The sequence below is a fragment of the Onychomys torridus genome, chromosome 13, assembly GCF_903995425.1.
Source record: "Onychomys torridus chromosome 13, mOncTor1.1, whole genome shotgun sequence".
Taxonomy (NCBI): domain Eukaryota; kingdom Metazoa; phylum Chordata; class Mammalia; order Rodentia; family Cricetidae; genus Onychomys; species Onychomys torridus.
In genome coordinates, this window is record NC_050455.1 from 58,976,192 (window position 1) to 58,986,733 (window position 10,542).

Genomic DNA, 10,542 nt, shown 5'->3' on the forward strand with positions numbered 1-10,542 from the left:
GGACTCAGTGGCCAGTCTACTTGTCATTTCATAGGGTTATGCCTCATTCAAGGGTTTTGCATTATTTTTCAAGGACTAGAATTTCAGTCCTCAATTGTGACTTAGTGTAGATTTCTCAAAAATCTTCCAAATGTACAGTTGTGCTATTATCTCATACTTGTATTTTCTTAGAAATTTTGCTTTAAATTAGTTCAGAACTTTGATCAGTTCACTTAAATTATGCTGTGGCGAGAGGCCTGTACAAGCATGAGGGTATGCACTTATTCTAGGAATCTAAATTTTTTTGGTCATTTGAAAAAGATGATTAAGTTTTGGATATGCCATACCTGCATTGACATTCTTTGAAGTTTCAGAATAAAGATGATAAGAATAGAGGTACTCCTGGAAATTGATATTCAAAGGTATGGGAAGAAATTGATCCAGGCTGTGTTCATAGGGATACTTGAGCATAGCATGGTGATCTTATAGGGATCTTAGATTGACCCTTCTTGAGAAAATGGACATAACTTTTCAAGAGTTTAGGGCCTTAAGAAATGCATTTTCAAGTTGAAGTTTTGTTTGAAAGTCACTGTTTGATGTCGGTCCTTTGGTCCATAGTAGCTGTTAGCGGGTATGTACTGCTCTTTGTTGCTCTGCCGGTCGGTGTCAGGTTTACCTGTGTGATCCTCAGGGAGCATAAGAACACTGGGTGCTTCAGGCAGTGGCAGGCCCACTGGCCGGAGCGCTTCACTTTCAGCAGTGTTACTTTATCATTGCAGGAGTCGGCCCGGGTAGTAACGACGAGACCCTTCTATCTGCCGTGGCCAGTGCTCTGCACACAAGCTCTGCACCAATCACAGGGCAAGTCTCTGCGGCCGTGGAAAAGAACCCTGCTGTCTGGCTTAACACATCTCAACCCCTCTGCAAAGCTTTCATTGTCACAGATGAAGACATTAGGTGAGGCATTTTACCATGACTTCTAAGGCCTCAGTTTTGCCTGTAGATAATTTTTATAAGAGCCTTATGTTCCATGTCACAGCCAGTACAGTTGGTCATCCTGTATTCAAAACTTAAAACTAAGTTCGACATCTGTGCCATGGATGTTAGTTACCCTTATACCAGGTGTATAAAGTGTATGTGACGCGGAAGTGAATTCTGTGTCCTGCCTTAAGTCCCATACCCAAGATGTCTCTGTGTGTATGTAAATCCTCTGGGAAAAAAAAAAAAAGAAATTTCTTTTGGCTCCAAGCCTTTTAGATTAAAAAAAAAAAAAACAAAAAACTCCCCAATCTATAAGTGATGAATCTATCAGAAATCATAGTTCGGGTTTCACAGAGTGTGTTGGCTAGCTTTATGCTAACTTAACACAAGGTAGAGTCATCTGAAAGGAGGGAATCTCAATTCAGAAAATGCTTCTGTAAGATCAGCTGTAGGCAACCACATAGGGCAGCGACTGACGTGAGAAGGCTCAGCTCACTGTGGGCAGTGCCACCAGTGGGCTGCTGGTCCTGGGTTCTATAAGAAAGCAGGCTGAGCAAGCCATGTGAAGCAAGCCAGTAAGCAGCACCCCTCCATGGCCTCTGCATCAGCTCCTGCCTCCAGGTTCCTGCCCTGCTTGAGTTCCTGTCCTAACTTCCTTCAGTGATGAACTGTGATATGAAAGTGTATAAATAAACCCTTTTATCCTCAGGTTGCTTTTGGTCATGATGTTTCATCATAGCCATAGAAACCCAGACTAAGACACAGAGCTTTTCTGAAATGAATGGAAAGTGATAAAGATCTTTGTAAGGAAAATATTCCTGAAAATCGGCTTTGTATCAGAGTGACTGCCCCAAGAATGTCATCAGCACATTAGTCATGTTCTCATGGCAGCAGTTTTACACTTTGTGCCTCTGTAGTTCGGCTCTAATGAGCTCCTTTCATCCATCAGGCCTTTTGTGCAGTTTCTTTTTAGTTTTGAGTTGCCTCTTGTAGTGCTCGGAATTGAAGCTCAGGACTCTAGCATTCAAGGCATGTATTCTATTCCCAGACCGCACCATTTCCTTGTTCCCCAAGCCTGTGTGATTCTTTGTGCGTTGGTTTGTCTGCAAACCAACCTTTCTTTAAAGAGGTGGTAGATAGCCTTGCTGCCCTAAGGCTCAGCTGCATTTTAGAGTTCAGTTTAGTTATCATGAGTTTATTTACTTCATTCAAGCTCAATGTAGGGTTTACTTATATCTGCTTTATTGATACATGAAAAGATTTAAAGTGTTCCAGAGACACACACCCATCCATGCACACACACACAAAATATACACGCGCACCCCCAAGCATCCACACATGCACATGCATGTACACACATATTCATACAGTAGAGCTAGATGGAAAGCAAATGAGCAAGACAGAGCAAAGAAGTAAACAGAGTCAGGAATACAAGAGGACATAGTTACATCTATAAATAGCTTTCATTCTTTCTGAGGCTGGGCCACAAAGCAGGTGTTTCGCAACAACAGAAAAAGGAAAAAGGAAAATCTGGTTTGGATTAGTAGCACCCTAAAGTATAAGCAAACTTATTTCAGAGAAGTAACATGGTGAATAGTGAGATCACAAGGAAATTACTTTCCGGGACTTTTGAACTTGTGGAACCATAACTTTGTAGTGATGATAATAATGCCTCAGTATATTGCGGGGTTTTTTTTTTTTTTTTTAGAAACATGGCAGTATGTATGTGATGTATGTGTTCTTCACTGTTTCTATTTGAATCTAAATCAGTTTTCCTGGATTATCATTCCTAGACAAAACCAGCAGATGGCAGTTTGTAATCATCCAATTTAAAATAGTTTTCTGTTTTTATTTGTTTCCATCTAAATCTGTAAAAGATTGATATGGAAATGTTCCTAAGTGTATGAATCTAGCTAGGTTTATAATTGGAAAACCATTCTTGGGCTTTAAAGTAATCTCTTGAAAAGACAGAAAACAGTTCAAGGTTGTATTCATGTGCTTTGGTTTCCTCAAATTTGCAATCAACTTTATTTTTGAAGAATTTTAAAAAACAAAATATAAAAATCAAAGCAAGAGATGAGCCTGTTCTATGGATCATGTGACCTTGAGGAAGATAATTACGCAGGAAACAAGGTTTTTTCCTCCTTGATATGAACACAGCGAGAGTGAACAGGATTTTCACCAAGTTGTTAAGGGTTTGGCCTGGAGTCCTAGGAACGCCCACAGCTTCAAAACCAGACCTTTTTGTAGTAGAGGTCTTAAACCATATCGGGATTTGGCTTACGTGTCTAACGATCATTTGACGTAACTGGTGTACCAGGAATCATTAGGCAGCTGTCCTTGTTGAATTGGCACAGCTTCAGAAGAATTGCTGCTCCTCTAACTGCAGCCAGCATTGCTTCCGCAAAGCTTCTAACTGAAGATCTCACTGGGGCGCAGGGGCCTGCGAATCCTGTCTTGCTGTTCTGGCTGTAGAGTGTGCATTCTGTGTGAGCACTTGGCTAAAAAAATCTCAGCATTAAGTATATCTCCTCAGCATCCTTGATAATATTTTCAGTCAATGGGGGGGTAATTGTTTTTTGATACTTAGTAGCATTCTCTTGAATCAAAGCTTACGTCATTTACAAGCTTACAGCCCTGTGATTGGACAACTTGGGCTCTGCTCAGCCTCACTAGGCTGAGGTCAGTGCGGTCTGGACCATCTTCCCTTAGGGAGCATGGGAGTCTTTTTAAGTTGAGACACTTACGTGAAGGTCAGCGTGTGCTGCAGGGCTGAGACCCAGTTCAGTTGTGGACTGCTGAACAAGGCTACTCTGACCTTACAGGTATCCTGTAACTCTCCACTGCTTGCTTCTCTGGGTGCCCGCACAGCTTTCTTTCAGGACACTTCTTACTGGCTTAGGTTCACTAGATTCGGCTTTCCTGTGATAAATGATCAATTATAGAGCGATATCTCACCATATCTACAATTGTCACCCGCCCTCCTGGGAGAAGTTACCTAAGCACTATACATGGGCTGTGGGAGAGCATCCTAGAATTCTGCCCACCCTACAGCAAGCCCGTTTGCTGCATAGAGGCAGGAAATCATGTTCAAAGTCAAAGAAGCTTGGTGACATACATTAGAGCTCAGTAGACTTCTCACAGATGCAGCGTGTCTTTCTGGGTCTGCGCCTCTCCTGCTGTCTTTAGGGGTGAGACTGCCAATGTGGCTGAGATGTCATTTGGCAGAAGTTTTAAGTCACTTGGCCAGAGAGGAGACAAGCTATGTAAGAAATAAACAAATGTCTTCTTCTGGACCCTGCTCCATCACACGGGCATCTGTTACACTCCAGTTTCATCTAATGTGAAGAAACTGTAAAGGTCCACTTGACCCTATACTGCCTTCCTCCTGCCTGCCTGGTTGGAAACTTCACTCAAGAACTGGAAAGCTGCTCTTAGTAATCCTTTGTGCCATTTCTCTTAATAAAGAAATGGAAAGCGTTTTCACGACTGAAAGGTGCATGTTACCTTCCTTACCTTGGATATGGTATGGTGTCCGTCAGTCCTGGGTTTGGGAACAAAAGGAACTCCACAGCTGGCTAATCCCCCAGGGATCTGATGTTCCTCCAGACGTGTTCCTCTCCCTGTCCGCCATCCAGGTGTGTGCACTGCTGCCCTCTGTCCGCCTTACAGAAGGAAACTTCAGTAGCGTCTGCACCTCTTCTGCGGCCGCCGCCGTCTGACCCTCCTTTTTTTCTCACACTGTGGAGCCAGCCCACTCACCTCTTCTTTGGATTCTTTATTTCTTGCTCTGACCTTGTTTGCTCCTGGATGTCCCTTCCTCCTTCCTCGGGGAGCTGCTCTTACTGTCCCCTGAACTTCATAGTGCTACAGAACATTTTAGTAGCCTCTTTTGTTGTTGTTATTTTGTCTTTTTTCCCCCCAGAGCTGAGGACCCAACCCAGGGCCTTGCGCTTGCTAGGCAAGTACTCTACCACTGAGCTGAATCCCCAACCCCTCTAGTAGCCTCTTTATCGTGGGTTTTGTTTGTCATCCAATAGTTTAGGGCTTTCTTTATGATGTGGGACTATCTTCCCTTTTGAGGTCACCTTGCAGTCACCAAGCTAGAGAAGTTCATGATAACGGTCTTGGCGTTCTAGGCTCATCTCAGTAGGAGCGATACTCTTTGGTCTCTGACCCCAGTCATGGCCTTCAGTGGCCCTGGCTCTTGTGTGTGGAGCTGGCTTCCCAGGCCTGCTCTCTGCTGACGGGGCATCGAACATGCGCGAGCCCAGCCTGCTGTGTCTCTAGCAGGTCTCTGCTTGTTCTTCCTCCACTCCCATCTTCTCTCCCTCATAGCTTTGCAGCCAAGGGTTTCTCCTTCATTTCTAAGTTGTCGACAACTCCAAGTCTTCACACACTTGAAATCCGTGAAGTCGAGGAAAAGACCGCCGCAGTTCATCTCCTCCTCCAGAATCTCCTGAGACCAGAGAGAACCACCCTTGAGCTGTTCTTTTGGGTTTTTTTTCTGCTGAAATTTGCAGTGTTGGTTTGTGTGTATAGAGGCAGCACTCGGGAAGTCTAAGCAAGTGTGCTTTTCTAAGTGATGGGAGGGGGGGCGCTCAGGATTGTTTCATTTTTGTTACTTACCAAATTTCAGTTTCATTTCCTTCTAATTTTGAAAAGGAAACAGGAAGAGCGAGTCCAACAAGTACGTAAGAAATTGGAAGAAGCACTGATGGCGGACATCCTGTCCCGGGCTGCTGACACGGAGGAGATAGACATTGATATGGACAGTGGAGATGACGCTTAAGAATATGATCAGGTAAGCAAACACCAGACGCACAGGCAGGCGGAGGGGAGGTGTTCACTTTCGGTGGGTGTCCCTTTGTAGTCTGCTCAGTACTCAGTAATGTCGTCATTCCCTCGTGGGTCCTTCCTGTGCCTCCCTCTGGGTTTAAGGACCCGTAAGTTATTACGTCTGTCCTCATTCTCTGAGGACATTCTTGCCACAGTAGCCACCTAGAAGGGATCTTTGGCCTGCTTCATATGGTTTTAATCAATAGTGAAAAAATGTCTATGATGTCCTGAGAGAAAGCTGAGGAAAGAGAAACAGACTCTTGGGTTCAGAGAATTGGCTGGCCCCCATTCGCCTTCTGAGGGATACCACGCCCTCCTTAGAATTATAGCTCTAAGATAAGCAGAATCTTCCCTGTTAGTAGATTCTCCATACTGCACATTAGACACAGATGGAACAGGAAGAACACTGACAAGTATAACATGAACTTACCTTAAAGATGCAAATGTGGCCTCTGTTTATGTGTGTGCACTGTTTTGCTGGGTACTCACACTCTGTGGCTTTGATGTGTCATCTTGCTTCCCAGCCTCTGTCTTGTGTTTTGGCAAGATCTGTTTTAATGCCACCCCTATGCCAATGGCTTGTTCTCTCTGAAATGGAATCTCTGAGGGAGAGACCGCAGAGCAGAGCATGATGTGAAGGGTCAGCAGAGCTGTTCTGAGGAAGGAACGTTTACCTTGGTCCTGAAAGTTTGCAGAATTGAGTCAAGCGGAGCACGGGTAGATAGTGGCTTGTTAGAAGGGTTAACAGAGAGAAGGTTGGTTTCTTCAGAGAAAAGATGAGAGATTGCACTGTAGAGTACCTGTTCCTTAGGGAGCAGGGGAGTGTGTGGGCAGCAGGCCTGATCTGGAAGGCCTGGGAATCACGGGGATGCAGGACTTCTTACAGAAGGTGTGAGCATATTTGCTTATTTGGCTTGGGGTAGAGAAAGCGTAGAGGCAGGGAGACCCGTTGAGATGTTGCTATGGTAGTCTAGTAAGGGCCAGTGGTGGCTTTCTGAAGGTGATCGGAGAGGTGAGCAGGAGAGGGTAGATCTGAGACATGTCTGGTGGTACAATCAGCCTGACTGGTGGCTGACCAGAAGCAAGCTTGAAGCAGTGGAGGGAAGAACTGGGTTTCCACTGGCTAGAGGAGCAGAGCTCAGGGAGGGAGGTGAGAGAAGGTGGCTTTAATTGTTGGATGCCTTCCATTCCCTTGAGTGCCTCTCCGTACTTAATAGTGCCTTTGATGACAGTGCAGCTAAGTAGAAACTGTAATGTCTGCTGTTTACATGGCCGGGGAGAGCAAACATCCAGTCACGGAATTTCCTGACCATACATGTAGTTTCGATACAGTTCAGTGCAATTCTCAGTATTCTGTTTCCTTACTAGGGGAACCTGGTTCAGTCCTAGTTTAAACCTTTTATTTACTCATTGAGGAGTAAGCCATTTTGCGCTTTTTTTTTTTTTTCCTAGCTGAAAGGGTGCACTGTAGGAATCTGATGAGCTCATTCAGTACCTATTAAATCTCCCAGAGAGAGAAGTCTGGAGCATGTTCCTGTGGTCTGAGGCCCTAGCCACAGTGTCTGAGGAGCCAGGGAGGGGGTCTGCATGGATGCTGTTCTCATGCAGTGTTCCATGTGTGCCATCATTGTCAAGATGTAATCCTGGAAGGCATATCTCTCCTGTCAGTCTGGTTCTGGTTTGTTTTGTTTACCTTCTCTTCCAGAGTTCACTCTTGAAATCAGCACGGGCATCAGGAGCCCGGTTGCTAAGACTGAACTAGACCTTTGCTTCCTTGGTGATTGCTTTCTAGGTGGCTCCACAGGCAACACCCAGACAGCTCACATTAGGAAGCAGGTGTTAAGGCACCCTCCATGGACAGGAGCTGGCCCCTACTCATGGCCTCGCACAGTGTGCATCTCACTAGTAACAAACTAACTGTTGAAGAATGATTGAACTTTAATTCTTTTAAAAAATGACCATTGCTCTTATATGTTCAATAAGCATATACTTATGCATATTATATTCTGACCTCAAGAAGACATTGTTAGACCAGGCCATTAGACTTGTAGCTTGTAGGAAAACTTAGAATACTTCTTAAGCATTAAAATTATATTCACATAACCTACTGGTTTAGCCTAATTACATGTAAAGCCCTGGAGCATGATTACACAGCCTGATTAGATGTTTGTCCTTATGTGTAGAAGAGGTTGGGCTCTAGCTTATAGATAAATAACGGGTGGGGCTGGCCAGCTTCATGTGGCTCATAGCAGATGGAGTCTTCTAAGCTTTGGTTTCCTCGGCATGCAAGGCTCCGCATGTTGGTGCTCTTTCTAATATTCTGTATAGTCAAGAATGATGCACATTTGTTTATTTAGGTTATTTATTTAGTAAGAAACGTGCCAAGATCTTCTATATGGCATAAATTTGACACTTATCGATAAGTACCCAGGCTGACTACGAGAAGGAAATAATGACAAAACGAATGTGTTGAAACATGCAGCCGAGAATGAACTGTCTTAGACACCAATTGTTCAGTTTCAGTTGCACAGTGACATCTCACTCTGGTAATCAGCAGAAGCCTCAAGCACGTCTACAAATGCCGTGAAGTACAAGAAATCATTAATATGTAGAATTGTCTCAAAGTATGTTTGGGTTTGGCTGTGGTCTATTAGGATATTTCATTTATATGCCCCACGAGTTTCCCTTTTATGCTGTTTTAGCTAATTGTAGACCAGAGGTATTGTATAAACAAGAACATATATAGTTCTTTGACAGTGAACTGGGTATTAAAAGTCATCAGAATGACATACAAGAGTTTAAAGGATCCAGGGTTCAGTCATCCCCATCCAGTCCTGGAGCTCAGTGTTCTCCCAGGACTGTGAAGATGGGATTCTTAGTGATGCTTCCTGACCTTTCCTCTGAGAAGTCATTGTTCTTCTGTCTTCACAGGTAACTTTCGACTGACCTTCCCCAAGAGCAAATTGCTAGAAATGGAATTAAAACATTTTCACCGGGTTTCGCCTGTAAGAAAAAGTATACCTGAGCACATAGAGCTTTTACTAGCACTGACCAATGCCTTTCTAGATGTATTTTTGATGTATATATCTATTATTCCAAATGATGTTTATTTTGAGTCCTAGGACTTAAAATTAGTCTTTTATAATATCAAGCAGGACCCTTAAAATGAAGTGGAGCTTCTGATGCCAGGTGCAATCTACTGGAAATGTAGCACTTATGTGAAATATTTGTTTCCCCCACAGTTTTAATATAAACAGATCAAGAGTACCAAATACATTTCCCCACTAAAAATTATTGTGACTTCACTGTATATAAACAGATTTTTATACTTTATTGAAAGAAGAGACCTGTACATTCTTTCATCGTCACTGTAAAGACAAATAAATGATTATATTCACAGACTGATTGGAACTTCTTCTGTTAAAGAACACACACAGTAATAACCCTGGGATACCATTCCTGATCCACGTTCCACTTTGACCCTGGTCCTTAGCTTGGAAATGGAGGTGGTGGGAAGTAGCTGGTGTATTGCAATGTGCCTGTAGGCTTCTCTTCAAGGGGGTTGTCTTACCAGAAGTTTCACATTGTCTCTGCCATTCAGTTTTCTCCCCTTGCCTGGGACTAGTCCTTTGGCTAGTGCTACAAAAGTCAGGCTCTTTCTTCCTGTGACATGACTTAGGTATACAAGGCCCCTATCTATGTAGGTGCTGCCCGAAGCTGCACTTGCTCTGTCTAGGAGATTTCCCCTTTCTAATATCCACCAGCTTACTAAGTCTGTAGAGCACTGCAGATCCTTTACCATCATGAGGCAACCTCTAAGAAGTTGTTTTATGAGCCAGAGTGTGATGCTTTACTAATCAGTATCTGACCAAAGTATTAGTTTTTCTCTTCTATTAGAAGCCTATCTTTATTACCACTGAAGTAGCTTGATATTTATTTATTAAAACTGGCATTAAATTATTCAGTGAGTTTTTAAATTAAAGCATACTTAAATTGATCTGAGCCAAAGACAAGAGGGGGTGGCTATAAAGAAATTATGAAAAATGGAGCCAAAATAATGTTGCTTTCTAGGGACAGTTGATGCATTTATGTACTGGACCTGTGCTATATTTATGTTCATTTTAAATGAGCACACATGCTAAGCATACATGAGTCGCTGCATTCAGGTCCCAGCACCAAAAAAAAAAAAAAGAACAAAATAAAATTAGACCTGAAGGAAGTAATGTGGTCCGGGTTGTGACCATCTACGCATCCATGTCACCTGTACCCTTCATTACCAGGACCTGCAGCCCTCTTTCTGTTCCCAGGGAAGGAGGGAGCAGCAGCACTGTCAATGCTGTACGACTGGCTGAGTTTGGGCTGCTCTGCTGTCCAAACTTTATTGCCACACTGTACCAATACTTCTTGGAATTTCTGATTTTATTAAATTTGTATGTCTGTACCTTAGGCCCCCAGTTTTCTTGAAACATCCCTGCTGGTAGATGAATGGGCAGATTTGCAGGCTCCAGGAGGATTGTAGGCAGAGGATCCCTGCTAGGGGCCATCAGAGTGACTCAGGCTAAGTGTCTTGGAGTTAACGTTGATATCTCTTAAAGAGCTAGGACTACCATAGAACAGCTTTCCAGGAGTTGTTCTCCTCCCACCCCAAGTCCCTGGCTCTACATGCAACCTCGTCTTGGGATCATATGTTCTTCTTTACAACACAGTCCAACCCACTATACAAACTTCTATAAACGGATTTTT

General features: G+C 43.5%; 1 protein-coding gene across 1 annotated transcript in view; it reads left to right on the plus strand.

Moving 5' to 3' along the window:
* Mbd2 (methyl-CpG binding domain protein 2) overlaps window positions 1-9,990 on the plus strand; it is a 61,418-nt gene extending 51,428 nt beyond the window's left edge. The window contains exons 5-7 of the mRNA XM_036204973.1: window positions 759-936; window positions 5,626-5,764; window positions 8,731-9,990. Coding sequence (XP_036060866.1) covers window positions 759-936; window positions 5,626-5,752 — 305 coding nt within the window. The 3' untranslated portion in view covers window positions 5,753-5,764; window positions 8,731-9,990. The remainder of the gene's footprint in view (window positions 1-758; window positions 937-5,625; window positions 5,765-8,730) is intronic.
* The last annotated feature ends 552 nt before the right edge of the window (window positions 9,991-10,542 follow it).